At 37.3% G+C, this 22,031-nt stretch overlaps 2 protein-coding genes across 5 annotated transcripts in view; both read left to right on the top strand.

Moving 5' to 3' along the window:
• DIAPH2 (diaphanous related formin 2) overlaps positions 1 to 22,031 on the top strand; it is an 823,692-nt gene that overhangs the window by 164,692 nt on the left and 636,969 nt on the right. For all 4 annotated transcript variants that reach the window (XM_019756670.2, XM_074323226.1, XM_019756672.2 and 1 more), the window contains one exon: positions 13,756 to 13,895. In XM_019756670.2, coding sequence (XP_019612229.1) covers positions 13,756 to 13,895 — 140 coding nt within the window. The remainder of the gene's footprint in view (positions 1 to 13,755; positions 13,896 to 22,031) is intronic.
• Positions 16,233 to 17,273, top strand: RPA4 (replication protein A4). The gene has a single exon (XM_019756674.2). It carries the CDS (start codon positions 16,356 to 16,358, stop codon positions 17,145 to 17,147), a length of 792 nt encoding a protein of 263 aa, XP_019612233.2. The 5' UTR covers positions 16,233 to 16,355; the 3' UTR covers positions 17,148 to 17,273.

The raw sequence follows: 22,031 nt of genomic DNA on the forward strand, positions 1-22,031 counted from the left end.
TGTCTCTTGAAAAATCACCTGTAAGTCATCTAATTCCCAAATCTGGTGTGCATCTGTGTTTATGTGTATGTGTATTTATGTGTATTTCAACGACTGAGTTAAAAGCTCAGGTTGTAAGTCTGTCCATCCATTCATTTATCCAACACATATTAAGAGTATTAAGAATATCTCCTGTGTTCTAGGCGCTATGCTATGGAGTGGGGATACAGCTTGTAAGAATAGAGACCAAGTCCCTGCTGCTGTGGAATTTATATTTTAGTGAAGGGGGACAGATAATCAACAGAGGAGTAAACAAGGAAAATACCAAGTAGTAATAAGAGACTAAAACAGTGGTTATTTTTAGGATGCTGTTTTAATGCTGGGCTACATCATAGAGCATCGTCAGAGAACTCCCATGTGACGAGGTAGTGTTTGAATAATGGGATGGAGATAACCACACACAAATTCAGGAGAAGAGCCTTCCAAGCAGGGGAAGAACTCATGCAAAGACCGAATGTGGGAATGGGCTTGTGGTGTTTGCGTGCCAGATAATAGAGCAGTGTGGTTGGAGAACAGTGAACAGGGATGGGGGATGTAGTCAGATGAAGTAGTAGAGATGGGTAGGGGCAGAATTACAGATGGCTTTGTAGGCCCCAGGAAGGAATTCTAATGGACCAGATTTCGGATCTCTACTGCGTACTATTAATAGCTGTGTAACCGCAGGTCCTTAACTTTTGTGATCTTCAATTTTTCTCATTTGTAAATTGGGGACAATCCCTGCTTTGTAGAGTTATTTATAAGGATTAGGGCAGTAAATATAAAGTGAGTCAGTGCAGTGACTGGCACCATAATACACTCAGGAATTTGGACGATGATGGTAAGACTTGCAATAAATATCCACTGTATACTTAACTATGTGTCAAGCATTGTGTTGGATACTTCACATTTATTTATATTTAAATCCCCCAAACAATTCTGTAAGACATAATGAAACTCACAAAAATTGTTACTTGTACAGTGAAGCAGTCCTAAGTAGCAGATACTGGATTCAAAATCACATCTCCATGATTCCAAAGTTAGTTTCCTCCCATTATATTAAGTGAGTAAACCAATTGTAATGTGTTGGTTGGTTTAATATGTAAATGCAAGTTGTGACTATCCATGCTATCAGAGATGAGATCGGTCTTTGATACTACATGAGTGCCTCTTGCCAGACAGGAACTTTGATGCACGTTCGCATTCCTCTCAAGGCTTAGGATATTGTCTTGTTCCTCCTAGAAACTTTTATTGTATTCTTTGACTAAGTGGATCTGAAGGATAATAGTAACACTTGCCAATGACATGAGACAACTTTTGAAGAAACCTAAGGGATCTTCAAGTTTTTTTTTTTTTTTTCAAGATTCCTTATTTTTTCCCAAAGACACACGTCATATAGCAGCCTCTTCTTGTGAAAGTGTTTCACCCTTAATTATACTAGTTGGAAATGTCACAATAGTGCATTAACCTCCTGAGCTCCAGATGGCTGACTTTTTTTTTCTTGGTTTGTTTTGCCTTGTTTTAAGTAAGGTAGAATTGGCGGCAGAGCTCCGTCTGCTGTCAGATTTGGGTAGTGTAAATTGTGTTCATAGAGTGAACATGCACTTCAAGTATCACAAGTTGTGCTTTTTAGTCTTTGCTGCACAAAACCATCACTGAATGTATTTGTGAAGTTGAAAGTCTCATACATTTTGTGAGAAAGTTTATATAAAGACATTACGGATTATCTTAAAGATATTTAATGTCAACTTTTTACAAAAAGCTGGGTAGTAGAGGAAGGAAACAAAGTCTTTTAAAGATAAGTGTGTGTACAGGTATGTGTTGAAGTGTTAGATAATATAAATTTTCTCTCTGTGAAGTAAATGACAGGCTAAAATGATAAACCATCATATGTGGACTATGAAGTAGTTATTTTTAGAATAATTATTTTGATGAAACAGGAATGTGTGGTGTCTTATGTTCAAATTCACAACTTAGGTCTTTAGAGGTCTCGGCATAAGGAACGTCCAAATCTGTAGAGAGAGTTTAATGAGTTTATTTGAGCCAAACTGATGACATTTGCTGGGAATCAAAATCTCAACGGATTGAGAAAATGCTCTGGAGAATGGCAGTTTTGCAGCTTATTTTATGCATTAGAATTAAAGGAGGAGACGTGAGGAGGGTTACATGAAATCCGTTGGTGATAGATTAAGGGGGCGGGAGAAAGCAAAGCAGGGAAATCTCTGGGATTGGATAAAAAGTAAAATGGAGAGTCACACACTTCTTTTACATTGGTGGGTACAGCATAGTTATTAACATTTTACAGCACAGAGAGATGGTGTTTAGGAAACAAGAATAGCAGGTGAGGGGTTCTGTAGCCCCATGCTCTGGTGCGGTGGGTAGGCTGTGCCCTGATGGGTCCAGAGAAGGATTACTCTGATAATCCAAGGGTATGTTATCTTATATGCAAAAAAGACCATAGACCGGCTCACTTAAGGTAAAGATTGACCTTTTCAAGGAAGCTACAGTCCAAGGATGTGACTTCCCTCCATGACCGGCTCTTAGTTAGGAATTTTTGTGTTCACACCTTTCTATGTGGTTATATTTGGTCTCTGCCATGCTGGCCTCCCCTGAGCTTGTCAGGTTTAGTATGTGGCCCCCTTTTTGATTCCCAGAGGTAAGAATTCTACCAGCAGAAATGGTGGGTAATCTCTGGAAGTAATGTCATCATATTGGGTAATATTATTTTGCTATTCCTATTGGCATAACCTCTAACTGTAACCTGATATCTGTCCCTCATGAGCCAGAACGTTATTTGAACTTTTATTAAAAACCCTATGAAGACTACATGCTCAGGTACTAGCTCAGTAGTCTTATCAGGTTGTTCTTTCAAGTTAGGCCAGGGCTTTGAGCAAGCAGTATTTTGTGATATTCGTTATACTATTTGAGAACTAGAATTGGTTCTCATGCTGCGTAGATGAATTATTTATCACAAAAAAGCTGAATGACCTATACATTTATCACTGCTGTAGGAAATACAAACAAAGGCTTGACTTTGTTATAAAAAGAAGTTTACTGAAATAAAACGAAAAAAGATCAACTTCTAGGTATTCTTCGAGTTACATATACTAACTTAATCAATCACTCCTCTTTTCGACACTAACTAGACTATCCTACTAAAATACTATTTGATCCCAAAGATGTCAGTTTCTTTAATTAAACTGAACATTTATGTACTAGCTGATTTTAGTATAAATAAATTGTCACTTTTAATGTTGCAGTATTTTCAGAGGTCAGATCACATAAAGGGAAAACTGAGTATTCAGTTGTATATATACAAATCAAAACATCCACTCCATCGCACTCATTCTTGTCTATGAAATATTCAATTTTGTACTTGTTGTCTGCTTCTAAATATAAGCACTGCTCAGATTTTCTTACCGTGTTTCCTCGAAAATAAGACCTAGCCGGACCATCAGCTCTAATGCGTCTTTTGGAGCAAAAATTAATATAATATATATTATATATATATAATATAATGCAATATAAGACCGGGTATAATATAATGTAATGTATTGTAATATGCTATGCTATGATATAATACAATATAATATAATACCGGGTATAATATAATATAAAACCGGGTCTTATATTAATTTTTGCTCCAAAAGATGCATTAGAGCTGGTGTTCTGGCTAGGTCTTATTTTCGGGGAAACTAAGACGGTACTTAGCCTTGTCTTCTCACTTCCTGTGTGCTCTGTGAAACTCTTGAACACAACTGTATGAATACTAATATGGAAGAAGCGTTGTTGCTCAGTCATTAAGCACACAGGCCTCAGAGTCAGACACACGTGACATCAAATTCAGGTTCTACCACTGCCCAATGGGACCCTGCCCAAGTTTTCTAAGCTTCAGTTTCCTGATCTCTAAAAATGCAGATAACACGATCACTGAGCTCAGAGGGGGTACCTAAACCTCTGAAACATCTTAGTTCCTGTACGTTACCTAGCCCAGCATCCCTGTTCACTGACTTGGTGAAATAAGTCTGTGCCCTAAACAACTCTCTGATCCAGGCTTACCTTTGTAACTGCCGTGTTAATGGTTAGTTCGCCACCGTATTCTTCCCTGATGATTTTAAAGGACTAAACAAATCTACTGCTTCCATTCTCTCCCCCAGCTACTTTTCTACACACCTCCCCGCCCAAGTCATCATTTACAATACAGATGTATTTGTCACTCCGCAGCTTAAATCCTTCCAGTGCCTTCCTCAGACCTATGGCAGTTTCTCAAATTTGAGCAAAATATGGGCCCATTTTTAAGGAAAACCATTCTCAAAGACCTTGGTATTGGCTTAAAACATTTTAATTATAGTGTTTAAATATGTGCCAACACAAAATAGGACAGAAACTATGACAGCAGCTCTTACGTAACTTATAAAATAAACACATATTACAGGAAAAAACCCAAACCAATACAATTTAAATTAACATTATTTGAAGGGATAAATGATGTTTTGCTGACTAACTTGCTCTTCATAATGTGAAGATACTACAGTGCAGGCATTTTTGAATTCTCTGTGCCCTGCACCACCATTTTTCTCCGTTCCATCTGTGGTTCAATTTTGATTAGTGTAGCAGGCTGCAATGTCAGTTGGCCTTTATTTGGTAAAAATGCATTGTTTTCATACTAAGGCCATCTCCGTTCTCTTTAGCCTGAGATAATGAAAGTCATACTTCCCCGTCGCAATGTGATTCTAAGCGCCAGTGTGGTGACTAAGATTAGATGGCAGGACTTGGTTATAATGTGGTTATCCCGACGATCCAGTTTATGCGTAGCTTTATCACTTTGTCTTAAGAAATGAAACTGCAGAATTTTAAAACTACCTTACACAGCTCAGAGGCCATTAAAAATGTATTGGAGTTTCCCAGTTTGAGCAACATTGACCCTGACCGCCAGGTGTATTGATGTCCTAGCAAGTCCCCAAACTTGGTGCCTCAGTGTTTATTGTAACTTCTGACTAAAAGAACTTGATCTGCTTCGATGAGCAGGCCCTCACCTTTTACAGTGTGCCTGACCTTCTTCCCCCAAATAGGATCAGAAGATGTAGCCTTCAAAACCTCAGATCTCCCCTTATCTACTTCTGTTATGGCACTTAACACATTGTTAGCAACAGTCTGCTTATTGTCCTTCATTCCCTCCCCCCACACACCCCCAAAGCGAAAGCTCTTTGATGGCTCAGGTATGTCTTGGCTCATTTTGTATTCCCTGTTCCTGGAACCTCATGGGAACTCAATAAACGTTGAGTGGGAATATTGTAATAAGAAAAGGACACCACATGCACAATAAGTGCTAGATCGATGCCTTGTCTCTTTGCAGTATTATTTTGTGAAGAAAGTGGAAACCTGACTCATCCGTGAGTGTGCAGAGAATATGGCAGTCAATTAAAATTTTATACTTTAAAAAAGAAAAGCTTCTGCTTTAGTATGTAAATGGTGGCATATTCTGAATCTCGTAGGTTCAAAAGGGCAAGGCCTTTGAGATGATCTAGCTCAGTGGTTTGAACACTTTATTTAATATCAAAGCCGCTTATCCATAAGAAATCCTATGTGGAATAGGAACATATAAAGCAGATAAACATACAAATGTCTTCATTATTGGGGGAGGAGAGGATCTGGAGACTCCCCGATGAGACTTCCTCAGCACCCAAAGTAGCCCCAAAAACATCTTAAGGAATTCTGAACCCTCAGAATACAGTTTTTAAAACAATAACCTAATCTAACAAAGGTGGAAATCCTTTCCTGGGCATCTAAGCAGCCCACCCTCGCACCACCTCAGTAAGGTGACCAGAAACTTAAGAATTACATGACACCAGCATTTCTTTCACTAGACAATTTTAAAAGAAAGTACTCATTGAATTAATGATAAAATAATATGTAATGGCAGCAAATGTTAATTCAGTGCTTATTATGTACCAGGCATTTTATTTTACTTGGATTCTTATTTCATCCATACATCAACCCTGAGAATAGATACATTATTATTACCATTTTGCAGATAAGTTACCTGAGGCCTGGTAGGGCAAGTGAAAACTTGACGAAATTCACATAGCTAAGGAGTATTTCTGCAACTTTTGCCCATTTTTTTCTCTTTTTGTTATAATCCTACATTGGGAGCAAATTGTACCCCATTGAAAATAGTTTTGTACTGTCTTCAGAAAGGAACTCTATTTTAGGTTCTAGCCTGTTTCTGACAATTATTTGCTAATTAAGTAGTCTCAAGACAAGTCATGATTTCTCCGTGGTTCAATTTTCACAACATCAAAAAAGAAAAATGGTTTCAGTAGTATTGTCCCTTGTTGATTAGATTCAGATGAAAGAGTATATAGGAAACATTGCGAGAGCTATTTGTGCTATTGAAATGTACGGCATTTTTGGTATCTAAATCTATGAATCTCATTCAGGGCTGAAGAGACTCATGCATTTACTTACATGTCAGTTAATCACGGATCTTTTACTTTTTCTTGTTTTCGTGTCCTTTGGATATTTTACTATTGGTGCACTCTTGAGACAGGTAATGAATTGAATAAAATTCAGTGTATTGATTTTGGCTGATAGCACTTACTGAAATTTTTGGAAGGCTAGGTAGGGGTTTGAAACTAATGGGGTAATTTTTTGTTTTGTGGAAGGAATTTTTCTTTATTTCATTTACAATTTATAGCTTTATTACCTACTTAAAATGTAGTTTTTATCTAGGCTATGGGAAACATTTATAATCTGCAAAAGTATTATTAAACTGCCTTTATTACAATGTCTAAAGTTACTATTAGAATTGGATCTAAAAAATGGTAGAGCAGGGAAGGAAAACATTATATTTAAATACCTTATTGTCTTTGCCTGACATAACGAATCCCATTGTTATTCACTATTCTTATCTTTAAATGGTACAGTGAAGAAATTGGCTATGCAAAATGTATAGATTCTCCTATTGGATATTATCATTGATCAAATTGTGCCCATTTTCTTAAGTAATTCTTTGCATAGATGAGCCTTCTCTATTTAAATGGTAACATGCTTTAAGTAAATGTAGTCTGATTACAAAATAGAGGAAACAAGGTACCATAAGGTTCCTTAACTTGTTTTGTACCATCAGCCTCTTTGGCAGTCTGGTGAACCTGTGGGCACCTTCTCAGAATCATGTTTTTAAATGTAAAACATGAAATATATAAGATTCAAAAGGAAACCAATTATATTAAAGTATGCTTATTATTTTTTTAAATTATGACACATTCCAGAGAAATATACACTTAAGTTCACACAAAAACCTGTGCACAGGTGTTCATGACAGTTTTACTCATAATAAACAAAAACTGGAAAACGCCTAAATGTCCTCAGTGGGTCAATGGTTAAAAAACTGGAGTATATCTATGCCATGACATACCACTCAGCAATAAATAGGAACAAACTAGTGATACGTGCAATAATTTGTATGAGTCTCCAGGGCATTATGCTGAGTGAGAAAAGGCCATGCCAAAAGATAACTGTTGCATGATTTCCTACATATGGCATTCTTGAAAAGCCAACCTTTGTAGAAATGGAGAATATATTTGCGGTTGTGAGGGATGGAAGTTTGTGAGAGGGATTTGAGTGTGGTTATGAAAGGGCAACACGAGGGATCTATGCCACGATTGAACTGTTCTGTATCTTGATTTTTCGGTGGTTGGATACATGAATCTACATGTGATCAAATTGCATAGAACTAAATACACATACACATATGTCCATGCACGCACACGTGCAAGTAAAACTAAGGAACTCTGAATAAAATAGGTAGTATTTCTCAAAGTCAGTGTCTCAGTTGTGATATTGTAAAAGTTTTACAAGCTGTTCCCATTGGGGGAAACAAAGGATTTCTCTGCATTTTTCTTACAACTGCATGTGTATGTACAATTATCTCAAAATAGAAAGCTTAATTTAAAAATTGAAACACGGTAATATGCTTCTTTACAATATTTGTTAAATAACAAGACAAAGTGGCAGCTTGTATAACTAGAGTAATTTTGAATAAATGCTGAGCAGTAATGATATTTTGAGAAACTGACAGGAATGTGATGTGTGTGGTGCAATAGGAAAACATCTGTGACTTCTCTGCATCACAGTTACCAAGTCGTAGGTGCTGGTTATACTACTGTGGTCCCTTGTCCACATTCATCATTGAAAGAGATGCTGATTCAGGGTCAGCGGTTACTGAAAATAAAGGTGCTATTTTTCTCCTTCCAAGTTTACATACTCCCTGAATTGGGACCCAGGGTTAAAAACCCCTTTCAATCTGTTTACATTTTATTATCTGATGTATCTCAAGGGCCTCTGTCAAATAAAAGATAAACATAATGCTTAAGCTTTCTGTTATCAAGTACTGTGGGTGGTGATAAGGGCACATAAAAAATGCTAGTAGTCACACTTTATAGTTTTAAAGATTTACTTGATGTCATTCACCCAAATGCATTGTTCACCCTGATTGCCTAATACTAGTTTTAAAGTATGAACAGATTTTAAGCATCAAATAGACCACACGTTTATTGTGCTTGGTATGAAAGAAAAACATGTTGGATTGATTGCTTATTATACAGATTGACTAATTTTGAATATCATTAAATATTTTAATTAGCTTTTACTAGCAAATCATTTAGTAGTGGTTTAGCTTTTTGTCGTGTTTGAGAGTGTCTAGATTAAATGAGATTGTCTTACAAGAAATGTTTTACAAGAAGTGAAGTTCAGTGTTTTGGGATCAACACTACCTATTAAAATATCATCAACCTTTTGTCTGAGTTAATGTGGAAAAATTAAAATTTATTATTTGTTTAGTTGAGTAATTATTTGATGTTATTATGAAGTATTTTCCTCCATACTTTATAAATTAAATATGGTTTCACCACAAAAGAAATAACAATAGGGCCACAGAATTTAAATATATGTTTAGAGTTTCTTTGTGGGCTTGACCTTTCTAACAGTACACATGCTGAAAGAATAAATATTCATTCTGTGTTGGTTTTAGAGTCTATAATTTGGGGGTGAAATGCTTAATCTGGTGTTTAATATATAGAAGCTTCAGTAAGTATACTATAAATCCTTTCTCAGAAAATCTTAAACTTTTCTTTAACATTTTAGCTAATCATATTTAAATAAACATAGTCAAATTCTTTTGGGATAAATGGTATGTATAATCTGAATAATTATGACGCATCAACATTGTTGTTAGAAAGCTTTTTTTTCCTGTCCTAGAATTTAGGATATGTTCTGTTTTTTGCATATTACTTTCATCCTCTGAAAAGTTCTTAAAAACTTGTCCTGCAATGGGAAATGACACTGTATAAAGCTATCTCCTGGTAGTAATTTTCTGTGTAGGTTTTTAATCTTTTAGAACCTGAATAGATAATATGTAGTATTTCTTTGGTACATTTTCCATGCAGCTTAAAGAATTTTAAGTCCAAATTACACATATAATTATTTGAAATCTTGCAAATGTATTTATTTTTAAATACATTTTGTGTGTTTTTGATAAATGAATTCCTTAACTCCAGTAATCTCCCTTTGCGAGATGTTTTTCTCAGATCACTGGAGAGAAGCCATCTAAAGTTTAACATTCAGAATCACAAAGTCACCCGAATGCAATGCTATTAGAATAAATAGGTAGATCGCCTTGGATCAGGCACTTGTTTGTGTATCCTTTTTCCTACTGGAAATCAAGGAACTGATGATGAGGAAATAGCTTTTTGACTTCTTGTGCTTTTCAAGTTTTAGAATCCTCTCAACATCACTTTGAACCTTTGTGGATACAATTCCAAATTTGTTAATCTCTGACATTGCTTTTTCAGAGAACTGCAATGATAGATAAACTTACTTGATTAAAGTAGCCTAAGAAACCTGATTACAGTAGGGTTTAAAATCATGGTCAATAATAGTAACAATATTATTTGTTTTCATGACAATCATATTGTCCTTCCTGTTTGAAGATGACACCACTGATAGTAATTGCTGTTTCTGTGCACGCTGTAGTTGAAAAGACCCGTGTGTAATCAGTGTGTTCCTCCTAGTGTGTGCAGCGAGATACCTCTACAGCTTAGAACTCTGAAGCCTTTCCTCAAATTATAAGCAAATCTGGATATTTATATTAAAGAACGACAGATCGTGCTCAGACTAAGTCAACCTAAAATCAGAAGTGGCATCTCTACTGTAAACTTAAAGTGTTCCTTTTAGAATACTGTTCATCTGGTTTTGATACTAACATTTCGTATCAGGGTAGGGGGATATGATTATTAAACTGGCCTCAAGTACCTTTTGGTTTCGTAGTGTCTTTTAGTAGTACAAGCACAGTCACACTGACAAGCGTCTCCATCCTAATGCTTTGCAAATTAAAGAATGGCTTCAAATTAGGAAAACTTTTTGTTCACCTAGTTTTGGAGTAGCATGATGTATGCTAATTGCTAACTTTGTCTGCATTATTTTTTAAAGATCAAATGGGCACAGTGGTAATTTTCATTAATCTCATACAGAGCAGCTAATTAAAATTTCCATTATTATCCATCCATTATCTAGTTGTTTCTTTTGTTCAGTATCAGAACAGGATGTTAATAATAAGCCAGTTTTGTATTACAGCCCTATTAAATATAGTGAGAATTAGTTTAATCTATTGCACTGTTTTGTTTTTCAGTGATTCCCTTAATATTATGCTGCACCATATTGATTATGCTGAAGATACTTTGACAGTTTGTAATAGAGATTTCAGAATTAAATACTTGTTGCTTTAATTTTTTATTCAATATTGGGAAAAGGTGACATATAGTAGAAAAAAGGAAATAACCGAGGACCAGAATATTAGTGTTTTGTTCTCTCAACCTCACTAATTATGTGAACTTGGGCAATCACCTCACCTTGATTCTCTATTTCTGTAATGAGGGTATTAGAAGAGCTGATTTATAAGGGCCAGTCCAGCCTTTACATGCTACTAGGTTTTCACACTTTTCATATATGAACTTACGTTAAAACCCCAAAGTCCTTCTAAGCTTGATAAAAGGCATTTGTTCTATAAGGCTACATATTTTCTGTCTTGCTCCGTTAGATTGTTTACTTCCATTCGTTATAACCACAGAGTATCCTAAACTGTATAATTTAAAGTTGTTCCTAAGAATTGGGGGAGGGGTGAGTCCCAAGGTGATGGGCTGGCCCAAATGTTCCATAAAAAGTATCTCAGCCACGACCATATGGAAGAAGGGAATTAACAGTTTCTGAGCAGCTTACTCTGTCTGTGAGACAACACATACGAAATGCCTGTTTCAGGCACTTTATATGCATTGTCTTACTTAATCCTCATAGCAAACATGAGGGGTAGGTGTTTATTACTCCTATATCATGGATGAGCAAACAGGTTTATAGAGATTAGTTCAATAGCCTCCTCAAAGATTACTTGGAAGGTAAGTGAGGGGGTCATGATTCAAACTCAGTGGCAGTTTGAGCTGTCCCCAGCATGCCATCATGCACTGTCTCAATTTACCAGTTCTATGTTAGCATCTCTGAATATATTGCAATGGAATGTCTCAGAACCGTAATATTCTGAAGTGAAACTAAACTGAGTTTGGAAACTTCAGCATGTTAAAACTCATCAGTCATTCACCCATTTGTTTATTCTCTGTCCATCCATTCATCCATCCATCCAGGAAATATATATTCAGTACTTACTGTGGGCTAATAAGCTCGTTGTTAAGATACAGTGATGAACAGAGTAGGCAAGATGCCTGCCTCATAGAGCTTACGTTTTAATGAGGAAGTCATAGTAAAGTGCTAAACAAGGTAAACTTATATCAAACTAATACTGTAAGTGAGGTTTGAAATGGTGTTGTGATGATAACTGGTTTGTGCGGGGGAGAAGACTGTTGGGGTGAAAGTTAAATGATGAGAGCTAGCAGCTATGGAGAGGTCAGGGGTCAGAGTCTGCCAAGCAGAGAAAACAGCAAATGCAAAGGTCATTCTACAGGAATAAGCCTGAATGCCAGCCTCCAGGGGAGGGTCATAGGGCTTTGTTATCCATTAATTAAGAAAAAAGTTTGAGGATCATATGAAAGTGGTATGTAGCAGTAAACTCGCACAATTTTATGCTATAAATGTTCATGTGCTATTACTCCTTGTGGATTTGTAGCCTTAAAAGGTGGATAAATAAGTTACAGAAATGTGGAAATGATTTCATGGGGATGGTTTTACTTACTGTGCCAGAGATGTGGTGATTTATCCAGTAGAGTTCTTGAACATCTATATATCCTAACAGAGCAAGAAAAATCAAATCAGTGGCCAGCACACAAAATATGGGAGCTAAAAGTATGAAATTGTATTCCTTGTTCTGTGATTGTTAAAGACAGATTCAATAAGAGCATGCTTTTGTTGAGGATCATTAAATTCAGTCACTGTGGTAGGTGTTTGGCATACATGGACTTCTCAGGCTAGAAGGGAGACAGATACTAATAATGACCTCTGCCCCAATGTCTCAGGTGCTCTAGGAGCGATAGTGCCACAGTGCTAGAAGGGAATCAAGTTCCCCTGCATAAGACTTTGTCAGACTTTAAACCGTTACTATTTAATGGAATTTTTAAAAATTCAGACATTAAGAATGATTGACAGTTTCTATATTGAGAAGGCATTCTCAATAAAAAGCCAAATAGTATGAAACCCTAGGGAATCCATTTCTCATTATTAACACATTGGTTTTTCTTTTTTTTAAATTCTATATCCTCTAATGATATGACTTCTGTCAAATGGGGAAAAAAATGCTTTCCTTATTGTAGCTTCGTTACTTAGCAGAAACAGTGTAATTTGTATGAACTTAGAAAATGGGACTCAAACTAGAGTTTTAATTCAGAGGGATATGTCTGTAATACAGGAAAGGTAAGTTATGATTATGTGTATGTAGAATGTGAAACTGTGAGTTATGAGTACAATGAGTGTGTTGATATTTTCCTCCCAGCCTTTTCCTCAAACTACTTCCATAGTTATGGTAAGGTGATGAAGCGCAAGAGCTGTGATGAAATAATGAGTTTTAGAAATAACCCCACGTATATTGGAAATTAAGTTAAAAACTAGTCACTATCAGACAAATGCTTTTAATGACTTTTTAAGATTAATCTATAACACAAGATTAACAAAGTTAGAAAGAAATAGTTGGGAATTGGTGAATGTTTTAGACTAATTTCATTAACTAATGTGCTGATTGGAGATTATTGTTTTACATTTGAAAACGTTTTCACCTGCTGTTTTTGAGATAGGATGATATATTTCAATAGATTTGAGTAATGTATAACGTTTTATATGAAATTGTCTTCACTGTATTTTGTGAAATAGAATATAGATATCTTAGCTAGGAAAATTAATAAGATGATTTCTAAATGTTCATCCAGTGGGTGAAGGAGGACCAGCTAATGATAATCCTAATCCCTGCATTGTAAATGTAAGCATTCCTGTCAGTGACACACTTTTTGCAACTCAAGTCCATGTTCAATTCAGGCCACGAGTGCCAGCAGTATAATTTTCTTTTAAATGAGGCTGAGGGGAGTGTTGAGATACACATAACATGATTTTACCACATCAGTTCTATGACCACAAATTTTTGAGTGCCTAGTACTCTGCATGCATTTTCGTACAGTAAAATATTTACATATTCTATGCATTATCTTATCTTAAAAATAATACGTATATACTTATGTTTTCTTTTATATATAGGGAGGGCTGAAAAACAGCAAACATGAATGCACCCTGTCTTCACAAGAATATGTTCATGAATTACGATCTGGTATTTCAGATGAGAAACTTCTTAACTGCCTAGAATCTCTGCGGGTTTCTTTAACCAGCAATCCTGTCAGGTAAGTGGCTCTTATTGTTTTGGTATGATTCATACAATTTGTCCTGTACATAATTGTTGGGAGTGTAATCATTCATGTCATTTGAACCTTAAGATTTTCTTTTTTCTTTCTTTTTTTGGGGTCACTTTCCTCCCCCGTCTCCCCCACTGCCCTCTGCACTCCAGGAGCTTTCTCCCCTACACTTGCCTTCCCTCCCTGCCCCTCTATCTGCTCTCCCTCCCACTCCTCTCTCCCACCCTGCCCAGCTGCCCGGCTCCTGCAGCCTCCCGCACCCTCACCCACCATCCATGTAGAACCTCAAGATTTTCTGACCAGAAGTCTGATATTAGTTAATAAAACAGCAGTGTCTGATTATGAGGTTGTAAACATTTAACAAATGTAGTTAAAATCTGATCACTAATCGTGAAATTTTAAGAATACAAATATTACTTGGATGTGAATTCCTCTTTGATTATATAAACATGGATCTAGAAGTTAAATATGCACATTTACATGGAAATATGTGTACTCATATAAAGATTATATTATTTGTAAAACAAATTCAGTATATTGGCTCCAGGATATTATTCCTTTTTAACTTGAAGTAAATACATTTTTACATTCTTCTACAAGTTCTAGATCCACTACTCATAGATTTCTGTAATTTGGTATAGCAAAAATTAAATTATTTTGACCAATAAAAGAAATAAGAAAGTATTAATAAATTCATTTTGGCACATAATTAAATTGCTATTTAAAATTAAAATCAGAATTTATCATTTTTTTCACATTTCAAAAAAAAGGGAAGTATTAATAAACTCTTCAAAACGCTATACATTTAGGCTATTACTAGCTACGAAGTATAACTGATGTTCCTTTATTAACCATAAAAAGCCTTAAAATAATTATATCCCAAATTAAATGTTTTTATAAGGAAAGCAGATTTTCAGAGTACTGTGAAAATATTTTTGGATCTACTTACACAGTTGCTAGACTCTTAAATTCAGAAATTACTGGATAAGAGTATACAGAAACCACATTTTGATTTTATTCATGTTTTTCCTAGTATATAATGGGGGCCACATCCTGTACGTTTCTCACCTATCCACAGAGCCTTAAACACAGTTTAGAGCTCTGCCATTCCACTTGGATTTATGTATAATTTGAAATATATCATACTTCAGTTGACCCTTGAACAACGCGAGGATTAGGAGTGACGATCACCAACCAAGTTGAAAATCGGCGTATAATTGAAGTTAGCGTTCTCCATAACACAGATTCCAGACTGCCAGTTGACCCTTGAACCATGCAGGTGTGAACTACAGGGGTATAAGTGGCCCCGCGTTGTTCAATGGTCAACTATATTTATTTTCACCTATAGTGCATTTGGCAGAGTAACTGGGAAATGACGACTCGACAATAAAAAAATGTAAAAGGCAGTGGTAAGATGTAACTTACCTTTCAATATTAAAAAAAGGTAGCGGTCTTGCTATTTCTTCTAGAATGCTTCTGGTTTTAATAATTTGAACAAGGATGTGAGTTCTTTGAGAACGGTAACCATGATGGTGGTCCCCCCTGCCCCCTCGACGTTCCCCCCTTGTCTTACCCTCCTCCCTCGCCCCCAGCTCCCGCATGCAATTTACAGCACTCTACTGTAGTGCACTTACATGTTCCGGAATTTTTGTTGAATGGTTAACTGATTGAGTGAATAAATGATTCTATAACAAGTGATTATAGAAGAAATATGCTCTGGTTTTAAGATTTGAACAAGGAAATCAGTTCTTTCAGAACAGTAACGATGGAGATGGTTCCCCCATATAAACCCCCTCACACCCCCCATCCCCCCACCTACAGCGCTCTACCGTATTCCCCTTAACGTGTTCTGAAATTTCTGTGGAATGGTTAACTGATTAAGAAGTGACTAAAGAAGTATGCTTCTGGTGTTAGTGATTTGAACAAGAAAGTGAGTTCTTTCAGGACAGTAACCATGGCGGTAGTACCCGTCGTTTACCGCCACCCCCCATCCCATCTCCTTCACCCCTTGACCCCGTCATGTATAGCACTTTATGTGTTCCGAAATTTCTGTTGGATGGTTAACTTGAGTGACTAAATTAATCTTTAAGAAGTGACTATTAAAGAAGTTGTGACGTTGAGGAACGATGGGGGGGGGGAGCTGGCAAAAAAGTATTTTTATAGGATGGCAGGAAAGGCTGAAATTACACACGGGGCCTTTAAAATGCAGCCCAGCATGCACTAGCTGACTCCAAAGAATTGTGGGATCAGTCGAGAAGCTGGCAGGTTCTGATTGGCTGGAGGCACCTGCATTCTGGAAGCTGATTGGCTCCACTGGTGGCGTAAGATGCTGGTGTCGTCACAAGTCACGCATTCGGTGGTCGCCCGCAGCAGAGGTAGGAGCCCGCCGGAGGAACTCGCTGACTGGAGCCAAATCCCGCCACCTCATCGGCCTAAGCTGTCGTTAAGATGAGTAAGAATGCGTTTGAGAGCCGCGGCGGTGGCTTCTCTGCTGCGGGTGGAGCCAGTGGGAGCAATGAGCACCCCTTTCGGGGCGGCGCACCTTCTCCTCCGACGGCTCCGAGATCCAGGGCCCGAATCCGGGACATTATACCTTGTTGTGTAAACCAGCTGCTCACGGCCACTCTGGTCGACAATGTTTTCAAGATCAGGGGAATAGAGGCTTCCCAGGTCTCAATCGTGGGGCTCATCAGGAAGGTGGAGAGAGCTCCTTACTACGTTCTTTACAAGATTGATGATATGACCACCAAGCCTATCGTCGCCCGCCACTGGCTCGGCAGAGACAGAGCGAAGCAGGATCTGACTCCATGTCCGGTGGGAGTATATGCCAAAGTGTTCGGCATCCTCAGAGGTTCCGCTGAGGTGAAGAGCCTTGAGGTGTTGAAGATCCGTGTCCTGGAAGACATGAATGAGTTCACCGCACACATTCTGGAAACGGTCAACGCGCACATGATCCTGGCTAAAGGCCTCGAGGAGGCCCCTGGGCAGAATGCACCTGTTGCTGCATCCAAAGTGGAGGAGGTTCCGGCGTGCGGCGAGTCCGACGTCGACTTCATCCGGAAGGAGGTGCTGCGCTTGATTCACGAGTGTCCTCGCCAGGAAGGCAAGAGCATTCACGACCTCCAGACCGAGCTTCGCAGCCTGAGCGTCAGTGCCATCCAGGAAGCCCTTGATTATCTGATGGTGGAGGGCCATATCTACCCCACGGTGGATCAGGAGCATTTTAAATCTGCTGATTGAAGCGGCGAGACGGTTTTTCATTTTCCGAAGACCCTTGCCTCCAGCTGTGAAGTGTGTTTGACCTGTTGACTTTTAAGAAGTAGTTTGTTGTTTTTCCGACAGAAGATCTCGACTGGCATCCTTTGGAACCTCACTGCTTTTCCAACTGCTTTGAACTTTTCTGTTTTATGTTTGAACCGCAGAGGGAGGGAGATGCGATGGATAAATTGATTGGACTTTTTGTAGGATTTACCAGCAAGCAAATGAAAACACTCCTGATGGGGTAAATTTGAGGGAGAAAAGGTACAGAAAAAGTTGAATATTATTTAGTTGAATGGGAGCGTCTTTTTTTCTGAAATATCTATGTATTAGGAGAAAATACATGTAGTCATGGAGCCAGCTAAGAGACAAAAAAATGTTTTTCTGTTGTTTTTATGTTAGACTTATTTTCTAAGTTTGGCTTTAGCTTATTATAGTCATTCTTATCTCTTGCTAAATATAGTGATTGATTAATTCAAATGTGCTAAAGATAGCAATTGAAGAATTCAGATGCTCAGTTCAAGTGTTTATTGATCGATTTCCTCGTACTCCCATAGGTTTATTTTTTTTAAAAAAAAACATATGATTGTACCATGTTTAAATAACCATCAGCTTTGACTGCTTTTTTCCTTAAAATGTGGTTGTTTAATAAATATCTTAAATAAGATATGGTTACAGTTGGATTAAATTACAATATTAGGTAGTTGCAAGGTACACCAATGCCAGTCCTGTAAGTTTGATGTTCTGACGTATTATCTATAGTCCTAAATGCTCAGTTTTATATGTAACAAGGTTATATTCTGACAGCTTTTGCAAACAAATAAAAAGTAATTCTAGGAATATTAAGGCTAATAAGGTTTACTGAAGTTTATTTGAACGTTTTATTAAAATACTTTTGCAAAATATTTAATTTGTGTGTTTTTCTTAAATACACTTGAAAAAGCCTTTTGTTTTGTTTTTGAGGAATGATAATTTTAATTATCCAGAATAATTTTTCTCTCTTCTCTATGTAATACCAATAACATGTTATATCCTAGTTGTAATTACACATTTTAGTGTAGATTATATTAATTATGTGAGAGTTTCACAATGTTGAATAAAGTAAACCTTTAGTTATACGTGTACTAAAGATGGTATCTATCAAGTTACTATCATTATGTTAGAGGATAAGTAAAACTGTATGCAGTGATTCAGATAGGCAAAAGAAGAAAGCATCATTTGTCTTAATTGGATCACAAAAAGAAGCGGCAAAACTAGAAAACTCCCTTGAATACCCCTTTGTCTGTAATCCATACTGTCAGGAAAACTGTTAGATTATGGCTTCTCATTGTCTGCCCTTACAAACTTATCACCAGTTCGTACTTAAGCATTATGAGGCACAAACTTAACTTTTTTTCCCCTTGAAAGCCAAGACATTGTACATTGCACTCTGAAAACCACAAATGGTTAATGTACTATAAACCTGTTTTTGATAATCTTTGTAGAAAACGGTTGCCTGCCCTGGTAAAAATTATACAGGGGGAGAGGCAATGAAGGGCACATTTGTTCCTTAGCATCTGAGGTGCGGAAAGAAATAGTCTAGGAGACACAATATTCTTTTGTGATATCACTTATATAAAAGCAGGAACCCTGAGATTAAAATCTGACATTTTTATGACTTTATAGTCACTGTCCTAATAACGGTCCAAGTTTTTCAGCTGGTCATTGGATAGCCACTTTTTTCCCTATTCTAGAAATATTCCTCCAGAACTAGGAAAACAGCAATCCCCCCTCCCCCAGCCCTGCCAAAAATAAGCCCTTTTCCGCTGCCTTTGTGCCTGGGAACTGATGTTGTGATATGTCCACCTGAACGTTAGGCCCAGGACCATCCCCACTGTCCTCTGTGTTCCTTGGGGTTCTTTTTATCTATGTTAATTATTCCAGTTCCCCTCTGCTCCCTTTATTCTTCTGAATGGAATTGGGCTTTAGTGGGATTCGGCTGCAGGTAAGGGACGTCAGTAGAAAAATAGTAAGTAGGACTAGCTATAATGTAAGTGGAAATCAACAAACAGTGTTAGGCAGGAAATAATTGCTAGGTTATATCTGGTGCATGTTAGGGATAGAAGATTTTAAAAATTCATATTTAAACCATCCGCCCAGCCCGCTTACTTCTTTTTCAGTTTTGTTTAAATGGTGAATGACTTGGCCATTTTTCTCCTTCCTCTCTAGTCCTGCCCTGTGTGTCAGCCAAACCTTTGAGGATAAGATACAAATCTTGGGGTAATACTGTCAAGTATTTTGGGCAGGGACATTTAAGTCTGAGGAACCTGAAAAATCTAATTGATGATAATCGTCCACGTGAGGTTTTTCTATGGCTCATAGACATATGCAACATGCATTTGTATCGTAGTTGGTTCTTAATTAACTGAATAAGTAAATTTGAAAATGTTTTCAAGTTAAAGCTAGTATTATTATTACTGTTGTCAATTGTTAGTAATTGTTTTATTGCTTTTACTTACTAAATTTAGATTTGGATTTTGGGTATAATCTGAGAAATATAAATTCTGGTATTCCAATTTCCATTTTTTTATAATGATGAATCAAAAAAGGGCACCACCAAGAATTACTTTCATTCATTAAATCTTTAGTGAGTACCTGCTATATGCATTTAAGTGTTAACTTCCATTTTAATAAGCCTAAATTCAGTTGACTTCTAAAATGCTTATTAAAATAATTTAATAATGTTAAAATAATAACAATTAGCATTTTAACATTTACGTAGTACTGACTTGCTAGGCACTTCTGAGAGAGAGAGAGAGAGAGACCCCCTGTGATCCCTAGATTTATATTTCCAGCTCAGACAAGAAACATAACATTTATACTATCCCCCAGGAAATGTTCCAAGAACTTGAAACACACATGCAACCAGGGTATCTTTATTATTGGTATTCCCATTTTATAGATGAGGAAATTGAGGTTCAGAAAGTTTAAGTACTTTGTTCCATTTTAATGTTAAACGGCTAGTAAGTGTCAGAGCTAAGATTCTAACTCAGGCAGTGTGTCTCCAGAGCCTGGGCCCTTAACCATTTCTTTGTACTACCTCACAATAAGGAACATCTCACAAAATATCCTCCTTTCACTCTTGCTATGTACTAAATATTTTGACATTATTTCTTTCATTAAGATTTACCCAACTTCGATTAAAAAAAATAACCACTGAAATCTGAAATCTCTTAGCAAAGAGTAAGAAGGAGAATATGAAAACACCTTTGTATTCCTTTACCAGTCTAAGAAACAAAACTTTATTTTATTATAGTTGTAGAGAAGTTAGCCGTATAACTCAGATTAATTTTAATGATACTACAATACCTCTTGAGCCAGTATTTTCACTGATTAAAAAAAAATTATCTGGTAGTCTGCATGTTCTATTAACCGATGTATTTATTTTTTGAAGTGTAATATCTTAAGAATATATATCATTGCATTGGAAAGTCTCTCATTCTGATCACCACGTGGCTCTGTGTAGTGAAATTCAGGACTTACTTGCTTTGTTCATTGGGGACAGTACTTCTAGTAATTCAAATGCCATCCGTATGATATTTATTCCTATTTACCACTACAAGATAAATTAAAAGAACTTTTTTAACCTATTAAGTTAATTTTCTTTAGTAATAGCTAAAGTTGGAGCAGGTCAATGAATTGCACTTAATATATTATGTGGTTTGTTTTTACATAGCAGAGGGATATCCCATAAAGGAATAATAAAAAGAAATTCTTGTCCATATGGGACTTGTCCATGTGGAGTTTACATTCTAGTAATAGAAGTCAGAGAATTTTTTAAGCAACATACATAAAATGTCAGGTTGTGATCTGTGCTGGGGAGGAGATGATGCTATTTTATATCAGGTAAGTTCAGGCCCCTCTGACTTAAGTGATATTTGAGCAGAGGCCTAAAGGAAGTGTTAGAATGAGCTGTGTTGCCCATTGGAGGAGCAATGTTGTCAGAAACAGGGAATTGCAAGAGCAAACGTTTGGCCTGTTCCAGGAACGTCAGAGAGGCCAGTGTGGCTGGAGGCAGAGAATGCGGAGTCTTGGGAGCCATTGGAAGCACTTAGGCCTTTACTCTGAATAAGTGCGGGGAAGCGGTTAGAGGGTTTGAGGAGAGGTCTGGCATGCCCTGACCTAGATTTTTAAAGGAGAACTCTGGGTGGAAGCACACAGGCCGTGTGACATATTGCAGTAAGGGAGCTAGAAATCTCCCCGGAATTCCAGGGACAGCCGCATAGCCGGGCCCCATGAAGGCTGATACGGTGGCAGGGCATTTGACATCCTAGGGTAGTCCTAGGACCTGATTCTTTTTGTCATGAGTCTCCCTCAACTCAGCAGCAGTAATTCATGGGGCGTCACCCTGACTAGTCCCATTGTCAGCTTCTTTTCCTGATACTAACTGCCTGGTCTTGTCTGTATTGCCCAGCGGAGATTCCTAACAGGGTAACTCTGGTCCCCAATTTCCTGCTTGACCAAAGCTTTTCACGCAAGGCCACCTCAGTCTGCTGGCTGGCTTACATGCTTATGATACCACAGTTCAGGGGACTGTCCCTGATCGAGTCAGTTTTGCCTTTGATAAGGGAGAGGGAGGCAGGTGGTGTGGTCTGGAATTTGTCTGCCTAGGACTGTTCCCTCAGAAAATGATTTTGGGGAGTGTTCCCCTAAGAAGGGGATAAGAGCTTGTCAGGTACTGGCCAGCACAGGAACTTTAATCAGGTGACAAGGAAAGTTATTGTATGGAGCTCTCCTGAAGTTCAAGAGTTATTTTATTTATCTTGTGTATCCAGCACTTATTATTATTCATTGTGGCTTTACAAGTTGAGTGAATGGGAAAAATAA

The sequence above is a fragment of the Rhinolophus sinicus genome, chromosome X, assembly GCF_036562045.2.
Source record: "Rhinolophus sinicus isolate RSC01 chromosome X, ASM3656204v1, whole genome shotgun sequence".
Taxonomy (NCBI): domain Eukaryota; kingdom Metazoa; phylum Chordata; class Mammalia; order Chiroptera; family Rhinolophidae; genus Rhinolophus; species Rhinolophus sinicus.

Coding starts and splice junctions, on each gene's coding strand:
- RPA4 (XM_019756674.2), top strand. CDS start 16,356: ATGAGTAAGAATGCGTTTGAGAGCCGCGGCGGTGGCTTCTCTGCTGCG.